Here is a 19,817-nt window from a genome sequence, read left to right on the forward strand (position 1 = left end):
ATTTTAGGGTTGTCTTTTAGGATCAAGCTCAAGATCTTAAAACCGCTAAACCGATTTAGTTCTGCTTATATGAAAATATGTCGGTTTTATGCTTATTCTATCAAACTCCGGAAACATATCTTCTCCTCAATTTTGGGAAAAGACTCTACGTTATAGAGAAGCTTCGCTTTCAAACAGAAAATAACAGTGAGCCAAAAAGATATTTACGTTTATATGAGAAACGTAGGCACAGTAATATTATGAACAGACAATTGATGTTAGGTTACAATGGCTAAAAATTTTAATTTCCCTCAACCTAGAGTTTGGGTTCAGTTGTAAGGTCCTCTTTAACCCCTTATTTACACAATTTGGGTGGGTTAAACAGAATACAGGATATAGTTGTTGACAAAGGAGTGCCAAACTAACCCACGCGGTAGGGGCGTGATTTAAATATATATAGTACACAATTTATCTAAACTTAATTTAGGGGGTTACATATTATTACAACGTAGTTATAAGACTTGGGTAGCAATAAAATGAGACGTTGGGTATCCCTCTAACTGAACCGATTTTTGATTAGTCAACGGATCTAAATTTATCTCAGCCAGGATATAATTAAAAGCCTAAATCAGCCAAGGATTAGCTGAGTACAATAGTTTTAAACTAAAAAAAATAAAAATAAACAGCTAAATGAGGAATTGCGTCTTTCTCTTTTTATCGACAGACGCACTTGGATATATTATTTTCATAATTAATTATATGTATTTCCCATGTTAACGTCACCTTATGTGTAAATTTGGTGAGCTACATTTTTGAATAGCGTTGTTAAGTTAGGATGGAAGAATTTTGTAATGAAAGCGAAAGTGGGGTAGAGGATAAGGGATGGGGTAAAACGGGTTATCAAAAAACCAAAATTTCTTGCCAGTGGAACAAATTCAACCACAGGATATTGTGTAATTTGGGGGAGGAGCTCTGAGCAAATCACGATACATCAAATTAAACAACATATTTTTCATATATTACGCATTTAAAATTTTAGAAGGAGCGAGGCTAGTCTACATTTCGGGTCTGTCCACTGCAATAACTCTGATTTATTTTGATTTTAGAAAGCGGAACAAAACTTGGTTTATATGTTAATGCTCACACTTAGATTTGGACGTCCATAACTTATAGTAAACTGTTTGGCTGTCTGTATGTCTAATATCTTAAGCTTAGTTATGTTGCCATCCCTGTTTGTAAATAAATAGATTGTAAACATATTTTCCTGAGAAAAGTTTCTCTTTGCAATGTCTAACATAAATCTTCATACAAAATAGAATATATGTTTCCAGAACAAGGATTCTAGCAGCAATAAGAGCCAAACGCATCAAATTATTATCCCCATTGATTTATTATGTCTATTATAGCAGAACAGTATTAGAGAAAATAAAGATATGTCATTATTTTATAATATTTTTTCCAGTATGGCCTTAATCAAACTGATTAATATCCGCTAAATTATAACCGGTTTTGATCCTTACTGAAAAATCATGCATTGCATTATATTGTAGACAATTTTCCACAAATAACAAAGTATGAATCTTAAAATGAATACCAGACAAGTTAGCTTGGATCATTGGGCCCTCGTGACCACTAAAACTAGAATTAATCTTTACTATCAGCGGAAAGATGTCTACAATACGATGCGATAAGAATCTTCGTTTTAAAGCATTTAACCAAGTATAACTTTCTACCGAGTCTTATTGTAGAAAAAATCAGTTATTGAAAGAAATCGATCCGAAATATTAAAGTTCAGACAACATTTTCATACTTCTAAATGCAAAAAAGCTCTCTGTTGTGGCGACTCATTGAATTATGATTACAGAAAAGCCTTGAAGGAAATCGGAAACTAGGATTTTAGTTGGCAAAGAGTAATTAATTAGAGTGGACTTATTAAAAGCTTATGATTATTTGGAGAAGGAAGAGTTTCACATTTTTTAATTTTCATTTCCTCTGCACCTTCTGAAAAATTTATAGAATACAAATGAATACATAATATTGAAAAAATATTTTAGTGCAAAATGTAATAAAAAGTTCAATATAAAAGTGGATAAAAACTGCTTAAAAGCAGTCCGACCACCTTTGATGTTTCATTCTTAATTATTATTGATCGGAATGTTGCAAGAGGTCGTCTATCTTTTATAGGAGTCAAATCATGTTCCCGCATAACGTTTCTGACAAACTACATGCGGACATTACGAATTATATAGCAGCTTCGCTACTAAAACATAGTGTTTTGGGATTTTCAGTTAGCTTCTAATTTTTATATTAAACTTGTTTTGAAAAAGTTGCTGAAAGATATAAATACCGGATTTAAATATTTTCGGTTGACATATTTTGTCAATAAAATGATTGCTTTGTCACTTTATTTTATTCTTTTCGTTTTTATATCTAAAATCATAAAATAATTGTATGTATGTATTATCTCTAGTATCTCTATAACGTTTATAACTAAAGCCTTATTTGTGCAGCTTTTAGACTTTAAAATAATAATTTACTTTGAATAAAGCAATATTACTATCATAGATTAGTTGTTCAACTTTAATAAATCTTATTAGTAAAACTGCAACATTAGTCAGAATAATGTATTTTAATGTTTTTAGATAGCGCATCCACTCTATTTTTGCTATATTTATTAGGGTGCAGCTGCTGGTCTTACTGGACATAATTATCTGTGGATCGTGACTCAGAGTGTCGTCTGGAATCATCAGGTTTAGTAACAAAAACAAAAAAATTTCATTCACTTGTTTTTCGGTAGTAATATTTTCAGTATAACTCTTACATAGATAAATATTTGAAAAGCAAATCATAAAAATGAAAATTGTTAAAAAGTTGTACTAAAAAATTATTGGTACGAAGAAACATACTTTTAATTAGATTTTTTCTCTTTTTTGTCGCAGGACACATTTAGCATTGTTATAATTTAACCTTCCAAACGATAGCGAATATCTTTTATCTCAATCTCATTTCAATTTCAAACTTTGCATGATGATTCCAATAACTGTTAGGTACGATATGGGAAACGCTTCAACTCTATAATCGTCACACGAAAGTTCGTACGTCCATTTCAAACATGTGGATTTTTAACTTTTTAACAACAAATTTTTATGTGATATAATTATCATACTGATCTGATTTGTCGAATATAACAACAAAGTACAATGTTATAAGCAAAGCATCTTTATCATCAAGTCCTAAAAATGTAAGTATGTCCTCAAACAGTTACCTTGAATTACGCAATAATGTAACAAATTTATTTTAAAATTTGTTTTGACTTATTCATTTATTTGTATTCTGCTTATTCAGTTCTAACACTCTTCAAATGTCAATGTTCGTTTGTTCTACTGTTTTAGAGTTTCGCTTTTATGGATGTTGTCATCCTTGTTTTATTATTACTTAGTAAATGCTGACAAATAATATTTTAATAAAATTTTAGGAAAAGCTGACTCTTTGGAACAAATTTCCTATCGGAATGTTAGGAATTCATTTTGTTGTTGACATTGATGAAATCATGAAGGATATAATACCCCTGGCTATTGAGGTAAAAATCAAGTAAATTGTTAATATCATACAAATAGCTAAATTATTTAAAGCAGTAAAAACATTTTACAATTTATTTTTTTGTTATTGGGTAGTTTATCAAAGATTCTTCATAACAAAGTATACAAGTAGTCTTTATTTTCAATGCAAAAATAAACATAATTTTACAAATCGTTCCTTTCCTAACATTTTTAACATAATGATGCTGTGAGAATTGGTGCAAAAAATATGACGTAACAAAAAAAAATTAGCCAATGAGAGGCCGTTATTGACCAATGGCGGCCACTACTATTGCTTTATTGGTCAATAACGGCCTCTCATTGGCTAATTTTTTTTGTTACGTCATATTTTTTGCACCAATTCTCACAGCATCTAACATAATGACTATTCGAAACAGGCTATAGACAAAAAAAAATAGAAATATAAGCTTTAATATTCTTAAATATTGTTATTGAGTACCTAAGTCGTTCAAGTTTTTAATATTACCTTGTATTATTTTAGGTATTTGCATTTGGAGCAGCAAGTTTTATCAAGTCAAAACAAGGAAAACTCAAATATGACTTAGATTGTGAAGGTAGCAACTTACATCTAAAGTGTGTCTTTACATACCCAATAATATCAATTAGTTTATTATAAATTAAGTATAGATTGGAACCTTTTAGTCAAATGCTCTTATTAAGTCAAACTGTTATTAATTAAGCGTTGCTTTAAACATTCCTTTTCAATTGCAAAAAGTAAGATATTGTTCTTAATTTTGACTAAACGTTATACAAAATATATTTTTTTTAAATGTTTGCACAAATTCGATGAGGTTATTACCAAATAAAAACTAAGTCAAGTGGCACATTATTTACGAAAAAAACATTTTTCTGCATGAGGTCTCAGATTTTGATAAAAACTTCTAGTCCCCTTCATTTGGTCATAAAACTAAGGGCTGGGTGATTTTTAACCTTTTTAATCCATTTAAAGTCCGATTTTTCGCGCATTTTCTCACTGTGGTGTTTTCACAATGAAAAAAAGGCATTTTTTCATGATTTTCAAGTTTAAAATTTTTACATTCATTTTCAACTTACATACATGTTTTATATATCAAATTAATCCCCCAGATGGGTACAATATAGAATTTGTCTTTAAAATCACAAAAATCATGAATTACAGGGTGTCCCAAGAAAAATGTCAAAACAGGTTTTTTAAACTTTTGACACTGTGAGGAAACGAAGTTTGTCCATTTCTTGCCTTGAGAGTAAATATTATCCATTTTACAACACACATGAAGTAAATTTGGCGTGGTAACTCCAAATTTGGACACCTGAGAAATTTTTTAATCACCCTGTAAAAGTGATTTTTGCGTCTGTAGAGCTAAAATTTGGTCCAAATTGATTAATTTTTTTAAATTAGCATACAAAGTATCTAAGTGTGTTAGGCCATAGTGTTTTCTGACCAGATTACAATTTTTATATTTTTTGGACACCCTGTATTTTCAAAAAAATGAGAATTTTTTTTTTTTTTTCATTTTTTTTTCTTTTTTTAAGTTACCTAAAACTGTCATATAGATACAGATTTTGACTAATAACAATAATATTTGCCTACTTTACAAAATTTACACACTTTTGGGACACCTTGTGCATGTTTTTAAAAAATGGTGGTTTTTGCCCCTTTTTGGGTGGAAGGAGTCGTTTTAGGGCCAGAGACTATTTCTTCATTTTTGTACAACTTTTCAAGGCACATAATTTGTTATTTATACATCAACCGCCTCCGGCGAACCGTTTTGCCGTTATTCACCGCCAAAGGCGGAATTTTGACCTTTTTTACCATTCTCGAGGTTTTAACGGGCATTTTTGGTAAGAAGGCGTTGATTTATCAAGATCACTCTGAAATACTTTTATTTGGGATATTTTATTTACTAGATTTCATGTGCATCTAACCGTTTTTCGTTAAGATGGATTTCAATTGTTAAAACAAGTGAATGAAGTGAATATAATATTAATCATTGATATAACATTAGTAATAAAAAAAACATAAATCACGTCCATTTAAAATTCCTTTTGACAAAAATAGGTTGCATATACAAAAATTTTTACTTCACATTAAATTTAGTAAATAAAATAGCCTAAATAAAAGTATTTCAGAGTGATCTTGATAAATCAACGCCTTCTTACCAAAAATGCCCGTTAAAACCTCGAGAATGGTAAAAAAAAGGCCAAAATTCCGCCTTTGGCGGTGAATAACGGCAAAACGGTTCGCCGGAGGCGGTTGATGTATAAATAACAAATTATGTGCCTTGAAAAGTTGTACAAAAATGAAGAAATAGTCTCTGGCCCTAAAACGACTCCTTCCACCCAAAAAGGGCAAAAACCACCATTTTTTAAATGAAGGGGACTGGAAGTTTTTATCAAAATCTGAGACCTCATGCAGAAAAATGTTTTTTTCGTAAATAATGTGCCAAGTGCTATTGTGCTATTGTTCTTTAAAGCTTCTTATTTACTTTAGTTTTTACCGAGAACTTTTTAAAAATTGTCTACTATTTTTTATATCAATTTTAAAAATCTAACAGTTATTTAGAAAATCTTTTCAATCCCATATTTTTAACACTAGTAGGGTTAAGCTATAATGGTCAGTCTTTTACAATTTTCATATATGTCCAGTCCATCTCTCTGATTAAGCTAATAGGCCAATATATTGTCTACTATTTTTTATATCAATTTAAAAAATCTAACAGTTATTTAGAAAATCTTTTCAATCCCATATTTTAACTCTAGTATGGTTAAGCTATAATGGTCAGTCTTTTTCAATTTTCATATATGTCCCAGGGAGTAAGGGAGGGGACAATGGGAAATTAATTCAATTTAAAAGTTTTCACTGAAAAACAATGAAAACCAGATTTATCCAAAAAAATTTACCAAAATTGTAAAGGGATCATGGTAATATAATTGAGAACAAAATTAGTTCTAAGAAAAAAAATCATTTACTTGAAAATTAAATTACCAGTACATCACAATGTAGTAAACATTTTGTAATTAATCACCAGAAAAATCACCCTTAGAACTTCGTCAACCCTTCTCATATTTTTAACTGCTACCTAAATTCAAGGGGTTCTTAGATTGTTTAATACATGAATATCACAGTAGAGTTTCTATACATGAAATAACATTTCCTTGGTAAAGATATTTGTTAAAACCAGTCATCTAAGGACAAATTAATTTTTTGTCTGCATATTTAAAACTAACTTAGCTAGTTAATGCGCAAGTACCCAAAGTCAGTAGAAACTGCTGAATTCTTGCACATTCCCTTTAAGCCAGTACCTAAAGTCTGAGACTCATAAACTTTGAATATTCGATCCATTTTCCCCTCCCTTACTCCCTGTATATGTCCAGTCCATCTCTCAAAGTAAGCTAATAAGCCAATATATTTTACTCTAGTACTCTACCTTTGGCTACAGTAGAGCTAAAAGAATGCTTCTAACAATGTATAATCAAGCCTGACTGATCTTTGACACTATGAACATCTGTCGAAGACAGTTTCAAACATTTTTTTTAATTTTGAGGTCATTTTAGAAGGCAATATTAATATCAACCAACAGAATATTATTTGAGTATTATTAGACGTAACTGTTTTATTTTTAGAATAATTCTCTCTTAGACCAAACTCAGATCATATAATGTTGTTATGTATAATAACATTCTCGGTCAGTTAGTTAACAGTGAGAGAGGTTGTTCATTATGAAGATAGAATAATAAAGACGGACAGACTTGCATTTTTGTTTTCCCACACAAACTAGTGATTAATCTATAATAACAAAAAATAATGTTAATTAACAATTTTCAATAATATTTCATAATTATTTGTAGGAAATATCACTAATTGGGAACTGGGTACAAGTTTTTATAGGTATGTATTTAATTTTTAGTAGTGCTGTTATTCTACAAGTTGCATGCAAAGTCAATCGGTCTTTCTTCTTTTAAAGATTACACAATTTTACATGATTCTGCCATAAATTCAAAAAAATAGTAGTATCTTTGTATGCTTTTTAAATCGTACAAAATAGTGGCATGTTAGTAGAAATCCTAAATTGTTTCTAGTTGGTCTAGATCTATACATGTAGCCTTATTTTTATAGTGTATAAAAAAATTAATTTTGTTTATTTAGACATTTACTGAATGCAACGATACCAAAAGAAGGCACAGAACCAATTTTCAAGCAGGATAGTAACAACAAAATTATTAGTCAAAAACAATTATTCCCTCATGTATGTATGTAAAAATATGTTTTCATTTTTTATTAGCATTATTGACAAATAATAACCCAACGTTATTTAAAAGGAATTATTTTAACTGACTTCAAGTACACAAATAAAGTTTTCTCTAGATGAAAAATCTCTCGTTTAGTGAAGGGTCAAAAACACAACAAAACTAAATGTTTGTGTCCGTCTGTTCTTTTATCGGATCAGTAATATTTGACGTAATATCATTTGACATAAATTCATTTCACATAAAACATTTGACATAAAATCACTTTACATAAAAGTACATTTGACATAAAAACATTTGCCATAAAGGTACACTTCACATAAAAACGTTTGACATAAAGGTACGTTTGACATACAGGTACACTTGGCATAAAAGTACATTTCACATAAAGGTACATTTCAGATAAAGGTACATTTCACATAAAGGTACATTTCACATAAAGGTACATTTCACATAAAGGTATATTTCACAAAAAAAAACGTTTCACATAAAGGTACATCTATATTTTTTGGAGTTGTCAAATTTGTATTACTAATTTTTCAACATATGAACATTAAACAAAGAGAGAATACGAGCGATACCCTTACAAGGACGCGACCAAAGCTTTAATCCTCTCTTTTATTGTATGCTAAACGGGGTATCGCGAGTAAATATAGTTGTGGTGAATAATTGTTTCTTGTCCTTTCACGGCAATGTGCTACTTTCTCTTTCTTTTATTTCCTCCCTATTTCTATGTTAATATAAAAAATGTTTATATTCATAGTATGTTCTAATGTTTTCTTTTTCGTTTTCTCGTATTCCCTTTACCCTAAGAGATCGGGCCCTCTGCGTGTTCTCAACAGATTTTCTGTCTTCTTAATCCTCTTTCCTAAATCTTTAAAATTTCAAATTTCCACTACTATTAAACGTAATCATACTTGTTTAAGTAGCACAGCTACCCTATAATTAAGTTCATTTCATTAAATATTTACCTGCTATAAAATTCAGGAATAAGGTATAACCAACTAGCAAAATAAATATGAAATTATATTTTGGGGGGCAGATTGAAAGGTCGTACATTTTACTATTTGTTGCCCCCCAACGACAACGGAAAAAAACACTTATAGGTTTCGTAATTTGTTTTCGAATTAATTTCGTTGTTAGTATAAGCTGTATAAAATTACTTAAATCAGGATGGAACCAAGAGAAAAGTTACTCTGAAAATTGTTAATCTTCGACCTACGCTAGACCAAGAGATGAAATGGGAAGAGGTAAGTGCAAAACCGAACAAAAGAGGAGTGTTTTGGATCAGATAAAACTCAACCAAATTTTTTCTAGCAACTAACTATTCTGTGCATGCTATTAAGTTTGATTTGGAACTTAAAATTCCATTTACACTTATTTCTATCATACATGATCTTTTATCCTTCATCAAAGATTGATTGTTGTCATTTTTATATACTATTCAAATCAACCTTCAGTGTGACATACTTGTCCATCAGAGCAGAAAAAAAACGAACTGGGTGCTGGTGATTCTATATTATAATGTTCTTTTGTGACTTTGATAATAGTCATATGACACTTACGGTTATTTTTGTTAGAGTCTGCTCAACAAAACCTCTTTTTTTCTGTGCATTACTTAACCACGCTTTTTTATTCAATCCTTACAAATTTCACTGTTAACTTTCTATCCCTCCAGGAAGTTTGATGCATTTACAAAATCAGGCAATAAATAATCAGCAAAACTAATGAGTTATACCACGCTATATTACAATATTGTCCTTGTAATTTTCCCTTACCTTTCACTTCCTCTTGTGTATTACATTTTCAAATCATTCTAACCGCAAATTACTACTAAAGCAACATTGTCTCGTTTCCTTTTGCTTCACTCCCATCATAAAAATCATTATTAATACCATTTTGTCTTTTTTTGTAAATAGTAAATACTAGGTTGTGATAAAAGGAAAGTGAATGTACACCAAATATGACGCAGGTTTCAATTCAAATACAACTAAAATTGCATCAACAAAAAAGTTTTCACTGAAAGTATCCTTTCACTTCCGCTATTCGCATGTGAATTTAGCGCTTACATGTTTCTATTTAAACTAGTTGGTCGTGATTGGGGCCTAAACTTTTTAGTTTTATGTTAAAAGTCTTTTATTTTTCATGTTTTTTTCTGATTGGGATATCTTGGCCTATTTTCGTAGGAATTAAAATTTTCTCAGCTAAATGTTGTAGGATATTTGTTTGTCTGTCTTTGTCTGTCATTAGGAAATAATATTTGGTCGTTCTGCAATTTTACATTAAATGAGTTGAACGATAATATTTACTATACAGCTTCCTTCCTGATTGAAAACAAATAAGAACAATTAAATTTATGGAAAAAAATGACTATACCTGAATATTGTGAAGAAATTCGCCAAATTTTCATCAAAGGCTCATTTTTAGTCAAACTGACATAAATTCACTATTAATATATTAAAGCAAAATTAGAGCAGAAGCTATAGTTTAAGCAACAAGTAACACCTAATTTAAAAAGGGTATGGAAGATTCTATTATGTGGATGTTATAAAAAAGAAAACCCCCTTTTTAGTTTTGTTTCTCTTTAACGTTAAATGATGCATTAGAAAAATCATATCATTCAAATGATATCATTACCTAGAGAGGCCCAAATGAAATGGTGGATTACAAAAATCAAATTGGCCAAGATGATATCAATATGAAGAGAGGGGAAAATTTTTAGAAAGACTAAACCGTAATTATAGATTATTTTTCATGCTTTAATAAAAATGGTTTCAACCTTCTACGGTCTAAGATAATTACCCATCTGTGACAATTAAGATGAGGGTGGGGAGTTGTAGTCCTCCGATTGGTTTAAAAGATTCTACCAGTTATTTTAAACCCTTCTCGCTTTCACTCGCTTTGATCTTAAATAACTCCTTTTTCTTGAAATATAAATTTAAACAACTTTTTCTCAACTTTAAGACATGTGAAATAATAAAGATTACTTCCAAGGTACCGAAGCTAATAAGTATTGTAGATGATTAGTGATACTTTATAATTATTAATGCCGGCTTCGCACCTAGCCTCTAGTAGCTTTTTCCCAAAAGTTCCATGAGAGAAATTGTTTACGTTTTTTCAAAAAATTAAAAACAGTAAAAAGAAAATAGCTTGAAACCACAACATGACCCGTAGGTATAATTATATTGATTCAGATCTTAAGCTTCAGTTTTCAGTAAAGAGTTTTCAATCTTGCTTACACACGTAAACAAATATATTTATAGTGTACAAATGAAGAACACACACATACAAATGTGGAAATTAAATTACTTGTCTAATTGTCAATCAATAAATTAAAACATAAAAAATCTTAGCATGCATTGTGCGTTTTGTTGCTTTTTTGTTATTGCATGAACAAATTAACCTGTCACTATTTTTAAAATATATTGGATTTTGTTGCACACAAGGACAAGGGACTGTGATTCAGTCAAACAAAAAAGTTAACATAACCTCTCTGTGTGAACTAAATGTAACAAATTATTGTTTAACAAATAGACATAATATATCTAGATTACGCATCTGACCCGATTTTTCGTCAAATCTTAAAAGGAACATTATTAGCAGACGATAGTATCGTTGGTAAAGTGTAATATGGTGGGTCAGGCTCTGGCATATCTCTGGCGAACTTAAAATTTTGCAACGCCTTGATAAAAATAAATGATTTCTATTTAGATTTACATTTCATATTAAAATTCAATAAAAAATATTAAAGAATTTAATTTTGTATAACAAAAACATAGATTTGATTTTAAAATTAGAGATGGCATCGCAAACAACTTTGAAGGAAACTAAAAATTCCGGTTCGTCTAGGATGAAAATTAATTTTTAGTAGCAAAGCTAATCTATGTTTAAAATAATCTGTGCCTTCCTTTGTTAGAAATAGAACAGGGAAAACGGGATTTTCTCAGCTACTGTTGGAGATAGACAACTGAAACTTCTTGTCACCATTCACATCATTATTTTTAAAAAAACAATGGCAGTTGTAGGTAGCTTTAAACCCTTTCTTTTTATCAGTTAAGAGTGAGGAGGTGGGAGGGGGGGGGGCGCGTTATTCTGTTATATTCTACTATTAGAGCTAGGGGGTTAAATAACTATAAGTCCCCTTCACAAGGACCCTTTGCTGACTTCCAATTGAGTCTTGAAAATTGAAAATCAACCAATAGTGTTAGGAATATTAGCACAGCCATGATGCTATAAAAGAGCAAAAAGCAATTTGCTAGCAGACGAATAAGGACCTTAACAGGTTGATCCAAATAGTTGTCTGGTTATATACTATAGATTTATTTATTTAACAACTTTTGTTTCCAACTTTATTATTAGTTAGATTTATTATGGCTTAAATTATCTTATCTTTTAAATGGCTAATATAGGTTTGATATGATATGAGCTTATTTCAAGCTTGCAATTATATAGATTATAAATAACTTAAAGACATTGACCTAAATTGACGTAAATAGTTAGTGGGGGGAATGCCTTGGCCCAAAACAGGCGCAACTCACTACCATGCACAGTTGGGACTTCTCAGACAAAGGTCGTGCATCTCACAGAGTTGGTTGTCTAATGAGATAAAATCAACCTTATTCGATGTTCACTCAAAGCCCCAAAAATAATGGACTTAAAAGAGTATTAAACGTATGTAAGACATTTGCGAATATATTGATACCATTAATTTGCCTCTTAAATCAAAAAAAGTATGTTTTTTAATATTTTTCTCTTGCTACAAATCAAATTTCAAATTTGAGTCACCAAAAATCCTAAACTAATTTTTGCTCTAGAAGAATCAATTTTTGGAGTTAGAAAGTGCTTAATACCTCATTTTAATCGCCTGGCTTTATAATATATAGGAAATAACTTGGTTGTTTATAGAACAGCTGACTAAAAAATCGAGGTTTTGTGATAAACCCACTTTAGTTGTTGCTCCATAAATGATATTTTTTTTCCCAATTTTTTTGGCTGTAAAGAAGCTTTATATATTCATATAACATCCACCTAAATTTGACTTTTGGTATTTTATTTATAACATCACCAGAGGGAATTGAATTTTGGAAAAAAAATATCAATTTATATTTTACGCTGCTATGCATTGTTCTTGTTCTTGTTTCTAAAAAATATTTATATTATTAAAAAGAGAATTATTTAACGCTTCTATAGGTATGTTTATCATTTTTCTAGGCTAAATATAACTATAATTACACCATTTTAAAGTTAGACATCATAACATATTAACACAATTATTGAATCGGTCTGTATTATTAAGCTGGCAACCCTTAAAACAGCTGCATTTCATTATCCTATTATATAAAGTAGTAAGCTTTCTTGTCTTCAGCTTAAGATTTCGACAATTACAGTACCTATTGAGTTCTCTGTTTTATGGAAGCTTCTTATAGGTCACTGGATAGTTTTGGAATTTTGAAAAAAATATCAATTTATATTTTACACTGCTATGCATTGTTCTCGTTCTTGTTTCTAAAAAATATTTTATAATTAAAAAGAGAATTATTTAATGCTTCTATAGGTATGTTTATCATTTTTCTAGTCTAAATATAACTATAATTTAATCACCCCCTATAATATATTATGGGGGGTATAAACCCAGCCCAGCGCTGCAGCCATAGTCATTATTTTGTAGACAGAGGTATAAAAAATTTCAAAATTGTAATATTATTAAAATAGCAGTCACTCCTAGGTTTTATTTAAGCAATGTCCACTCCAATGTTTTTTACTCCGACGTTTGTCCACCTCAATGTTTGTCCACTCTGACGTTTGTCCCATTCCTACGTTTGTCCATTCCGATGTTTGGGACTCCCGCATTTGTCCACTCCAATGTTTGTCCCACTCCTGCGTTTGTTCACCTCTGACGTTTGGGACTCATGCATTTGTCCCTCCAATGTTTTTCGCTCCTACATTTGGCATGGAACCGATTATTGGTTGGGGTGCTAGTTTGATTCCTAGATTTTTAAGTTTTCAGGATTTTCTACTTCTATTAAAAACAAGGATGACAACATCCATAAGTAGCAAAGCACAAAAATTGTGGATGGGAATACGTAGAAGTAGATTTAAAGTGTATTTATTAAAATCAATAATAGATTTATTGGAGAAAATAAACATGAAACCTTGTTTTATTTTGTATGATGAAGATGGTTAAAGTAAATTACATACTAGTTGCACAAAACAATGGGAAAAATAGTTTGAAACTGTTAATGCAAAAAAGTTTTAAAATTGTACCAAAAATGCCAAAGATATGGGGAAATATATCAACATATAAAAATAGCCAAAAACCTGCTAAAAGGCAGTTTGGCCTCCATTGTTTCTTTTCTTAAAACGCCAGAAATTTAGTTTTAATATCTTTAACTGAAAAATTTATGAAAATTGGACCATAAACACCAAAGATATGGGGAAAAATGTGAAAAATATAAAAATAGCCAAAAACCTGCAAAAAGGCAGTCTGACTGTCATTGTTGTTTTCTTCAAACGACAGGAAATTTAATTTTGATATCTTTAACTGAAAAAATTTCGAAAATCGGACCATAAACACCAAAGATATGGGGAAAAATGTGAAAAATATAAAAATAGCCAAAAACCTGCAAAAAGGCAGTATGACCGTCATTGTTGTTTTCTTCAAATGACGGGAAATTTAATTTTGATATCTTTAACTGAAAAAATTTTGAAAATCGGACCATAAACATCAAAGATATGGGGAAAATTTGGAAAATATAAAAAATACCCTAAACCAATGAAAGCAGTCCGACCGCCATTTATGTTTTATAGTTAATTGTGCTCCTTATTGATGGGAATGTTGTCAAAAAATTTCAGCTCTCTATCTTTTATAGGAGCCGAGAAAATCACATTTCCCCCAATTCATTAATTACGGACGGACAAAAAGACGGACGGACAGACGGACAGACGGACGGACATTGTGAATTATAGAGTAGCTTCACTACTATATTCCTGCACTCCCCCTTGTAGTGACTAGGCCAACTTCATGGTCTCTGGTTTCAGGAAGCCCATTCAATTATGAGAAGTTCACATTATAATAGCACTCTTATAGCATCCTCTCTATTAGCATTACATGTGTAATGCATTATAGACAGACAGATAGGTATTGTGAGGGATCCTACACTTTATAACACCTTGTTTTGCAAGGTAAAAATTGTTCCAATAGTTCTTGATATTGATATTTTATTTAAAATTACAATAACTTGAATATAATGATGTTTAAAAAATACTGAAATTATAGTTATATTTAGACTAGAAAAATGATAAACATACCTATAGAAGCATTAAATAATTCTCTTTTTAATTATAAAATATTTTTTAGAAACAAGAACGAGAACAATGCATAGCAGTGTAAAATATAAATTGATATTTTTTTCAAAATTCCAAAACTATCCAGTGACCTATAAGAAGCACTTTCTAACTCCAAAAATTGATTCTTCTAGAGCAAAAATTAGTTTAGGATTTTTGGTGACTCAAATTTGAAATTTGATTTGTAGCAAGAGAAAAATATTAAAAAAACATACTTTTTTTGATTTAAGAGGCAAATTAATGGTATCAATATATTTGCAAATGTCTTATATACAGTTTAATACACTTTTAAGTCCATTATTTTTGGGGCTTTGAGTGAACGTCGAATAAGGTTGATTTTATCTCTAATGGGTGATTGGACGCTTTACACCGCAATCATAAGTATTGTATGTATGTTCCAAGGTGCGTGGAGAGAGTTCTAGTACCCAAAGCGACACCTAGCCCCCTAGAGTCTTTAACTCTTTTAAATATATTATATATATTATATATTATTATATAAATATATTATATTCATCATGAATCAATCTAAAATCTTAGTAGAAAAAATAAATTTAAAAACATAATATTTATCTTTATGACGCAATACAAAGCAAAATTTTTGATGCTATTTAAAATTTGAATAAAATAGTATATAATTAAAGAAAATAAACATTTAAATTATCTTAAGATGCATGCCAATGAAATAATCAATTAAACTTAAGAAAACTAGTCAAAAAAAGTCATCTAAAGGATAAAAAAGCCGATTTTGTTGGTCAACTGAATAATCATATGTCAAGGTAGACACTAAAATTGCAATATCTACTTAAGGATTTTTTTGAATTTTTAAATTTGGCATAGATACTCTAAAAGTATAGAATTTCACCTAAATTTTGAGCCCATATCATATTCAACCTATATTCGCCCTTTAAGGCAGAAGAAGAATTTATTTTATCATAGTATGTCATGTATACATGTATGAGCTTAATTGTAACATTTGAAGCTGTCATTTTCTTATTTCCTAACACTGAACTGAGAGGAGGGGTGGTGTTTTTCTATCTCATTTTTTGTGTATGAATTAAGGCCATATCGATATGGCAAATAACTGAGAGTTTTAAGTTTTTGAATATCTCTATTCTGGCATGCACATGATGCCAGCAAACCTGGCAGGGTCATCCAGGTAAAGAGCAAAAATATTTTTTTTTACTTACACAAATCATTTATGTTACCAAAATACTAAAATATCATCTAGTACATCCTCATATGAAATAGAGGTGTTCTAGTCAATTTCAGGTTTCGGGTATGATCCTGCTAGTCCTGATCCTCCAGGTCTCCAGAAATCTTTAAAAGGCTCCTGTAACTGCAATTTTTTACTCAGATACTTCAAATTTTAAACTTAAAATTTTCTAACATGTCTACATAACATATAAAAATTTCATGAAAATTCGCTGTCGTTTTCCCGCCAAATGAAGTGGCTGAAATTTTAGTTTTAAGATTTCTAATATGATATTTTCATAAAGATAAACATATTTTCCGAAAAAAAATTTCTTTTAGCCTCAAAGATAAGAATATTACAGCTGCTTGAACTTTTTAAGTAAAAAAGGACCTAAAAACAAGTCTTGTTAAATATAATGGTACAGGAAGCATAAATGACTTTAACTCACTTAAAGTCGGAAATTTATTATCAAACAAGGACCTTGCACAAAATTGTTTATGTCTCTAGATCTAATAGGAGCTGTGATAATAGGGGGAAGGGCTGTAAGGGGGCCAGTCTGTTAAGGGTTAATGATAAGAATGCTGACAAAAGTATCATCCTTCTATCTTGACTAGTAGCTGAGAAAATCACATTTCCCCCTTTTCATTACGGACTGACTCAAGGACAGACAGACATAGTTTATTAAAGAGTAGCCCTCTAACCAAAATAGGAGCGGAGATAATTGGTGCTTGATGCATGATTGATCGAACCTGACTGTTGCATTAATCATCATGCAAAAATTAAAATTGATAGGACAATATTAAAATAATAGTAACATGCAGCACAGTGCAAATGAAGATGCTTTGACTTTTGTGTTAGAACCTAAATTGGGACATAGTGCATTTCATTACCCTAGGTTAGGTAACTTCATTTCACTTTTCAATAAAATCTAAAATGCAGCGGTTTTTGAGATAATTAGATTTAAAAATTTAAAGTTCAATTTTCACCCACTAGGAGTTACCGCATAATCATGACAAGAAAAGCAAAGATTATTTTTTTAAAATTTTGAACAACTTTGCTTTTATACAGTTCTTCATAAAACCACTCCTGTATGTTTTGAATATTGCAGACGGGGAGAAGGGATAAGGGAAGTGGGGGCAAGGGAAATAAACACTCATTGTGTTAGTTTGGAATGTAGCAGATGGGGAGAAGGGAGAAGGGAGGTGGGGGCAAGGGAAATAAACAGAATAAAAAGGGGCAGTCATATTCTTGCTAGCAGCTGGCTGGGTCCAATAATCTTTTAATATAAAAATCACACCAAAAAACCTCAATATATTTCATCAAAAACAAGTAGTGATTTCACTTTACATGACACTATGGAAATCTATTATTCAATTAACAATCCCTTTATAATTTCCTACAAATTTATTGGATTAAACTGGATTTCATGCCCTCTCTTTGATAACTCTTATATTGAATTAATTGTCCATTGTCCCCTCCCTTACTCCCTGTTATCTTTATGTAAGTTTTGTATTAGAAATCTCAAAACATAAATTTTGGCGGGCACAGCTGTACTTGGCAGCTGCCAGCTGCTGCAGTCAACAGGAAAACTACGGCAGATCTTTATGAAATTTTATTATGTTATTGAAGACCCCCCCCCCCCCTCCGCTTTTTCTGTGTGTAAAAGATTGAAAACCATAAATAAGTGACTTATTACATATGGGTATAACATATAACAGAAACTTAAACAAAGAATTTACCTTACAAAGATACTAAATATCCTCTTTTAGTAAATCCTTATATGAATTTTAAATTTAATTAAGATAAACATTTTCTTCAAAATTTGCTTTTCTACCTTTAAAAATAAAAAAAATACTTTGACTGACTTATAGTCTGAAATTCATTATCAAACAGTGGACTTGCATAAAATTTTTTAGGACTCTAGCTCTGAAAGGAGCTGAAATAAAAGCAAGGTGTGTGTGAAAGATAAAGAGCCCAAATTGCGTGACTTTTTAAGTATGGGTAATGGGTATGACACATAACTGAAAGTTGAAACTTTTTGAATAACTCCATCCTGGCGGGCACAAAATGCCAGCAACCCTTGAAGGGTCATCCAGGTAAAGAGCAAATATATTTTGTGACTCAAACAAAGCATTTTATCTTACCAAAATACTAAAATATCCAATCAACACCAAATTTTGATACTATGTCACCAATCGATTTTTTTTACAAACGTATATAACATTCAAAATAAAAATAGTTAATGTAATTTTTTATTGTTTATTAAAAGCAAAGCTTTTCTATAATTAGGGTCGCTCTGTCTGTATGTCTGTCCAAGACAGATAGCTTTTATTTGTTAATTTAGGCCTGTTAGAATTGTCCTATAGATTTCAAACTTTTCATGGTGATTCCTGTAGTAGTTAGGTACAATTTAGAAAGCGTAGCAACTCTATCATCTAGTCCTAAAAATATAAGTATGTCTAAAAACATTATCCTGTATCAAGCATTTTTTCAACAAATTTACTTACAATTTTGCTTAGACTCTTATACTTTTATATTCTGATTATTCAGTTCAGACACTTTACAAGTGTTAATGTTAGTTTGTCCTACCGCATCAGTGCTTCGCTTTTATGGATGTTGTCATCCTTGTTGTAATAAAGTTTGATGAAAATATGAGTTTGTAGAGAAGAAACTGTTGAAATAGTTAGAAAGAAGTTGTATCAACTTTTTTGCTTTTTATTTAAGATAGCTAGCCGGTTCATTCAGTAAGTAGTAGATGTAAAATTTTTCATAGAATTCAGATATGCAATCGGTTTTTTTGTAGACCTCTTATTTTTTAAGTAATTTAAGTTTTTTAAAAAAATAATTAAGTCGGTTTTAAGGTACGAAAACGCAACAAAATAAAAGAAGAAAATAGCCAGTATGAACAAAAATAGTAAGATCTTTAATTTGACACCTTACTTTTAAAATTCTGTTGAGTAATTGTTGAAAAAATCTATTTTTTTAACCTCGGTTTAATCAAAACATTAAACCTATATATTTTCTCATACAGACATAAAAAATATGGGTTCATATATACCATTAGAATGAGAAAAATAATATGAATCCATTCTAAGCGAAATTGAAAAAGTTTTAAAAAATTGTAATAAAAGATAGAAAAAATAAAAAGTTTATTTTAAGAATTGTAACTACTAAACTAGCCAATCACAAATCGCAAAAATTGACGAATCAGGAAGCTTAATCTATAAAATTAACCTATAGAATTGCCAGAAAAAAAGGAGAACGTTCATACAATATATACAATAGATACTACAATAAATATAGTGATATTAAAGAACATGTAAAGAATGAAAAATTATGAACAAATATGCATCAGTCTGTTTATAAACTTCAAAACAATGCAGTTAAAAATACATTATTGTTTCTTGTGTTTAAAAAATATCTGCTACATTGCATTGTCTTTTGTTTAGGTTTAGTTCAGGTTTAGTTCAAGCTAA

General features: G+C 30.3%; 1 protein-coding gene across 2 annotated transcripts in view; it reads left to right on the forward strand.

Annotated features, from left to right (window-relative positions):
- Positions 1-19,817, forward strand: part of LOC145326426 (glutamate receptor ionotropic, NMDA 2B-like) — a 295,851-nt gene that overhangs the window by 176,674 nt on the left and 99,360 nt on the right. For both annotated transcript variants that reach the window (XM_080169776.1, XM_080169777.1), the window contains exons 17-22: positions 2,658-2,729; positions 3,455-3,559; positions 4,060-4,132; positions 7,407-7,446; positions 7,705-7,756; positions 8,975-9,055. In XM_080169776.1, coding sequence (XP_080025902.1) covers positions 2,658-2,729; positions 3,455-3,559; positions 4,060-4,132; positions 7,407-7,446; positions 7,705-7,756; positions 8,975-9,055 — 423 coding nt within the window. The remainder of the gene's footprint in view (positions 1-2,657; positions 2,730-3,454; positions 3,560-4,059; positions 4,133-7,406; positions 7,447-7,704; positions 7,757-8,974; positions 9,056-19,817) is intronic.

This window comes from Acartia tonsa, chromosome 8, assembly GCF_053477335.1.
Source record: "Acartia tonsa isolate MP-2025a chromosome 8, ASM5347733v1, whole genome shotgun sequence".
Taxonomy (NCBI): Eukaryota; Metazoa; Arthropoda; class Copepoda; order Calanoida; family Acartiidae; genus Acartia; species Acartia tonsa.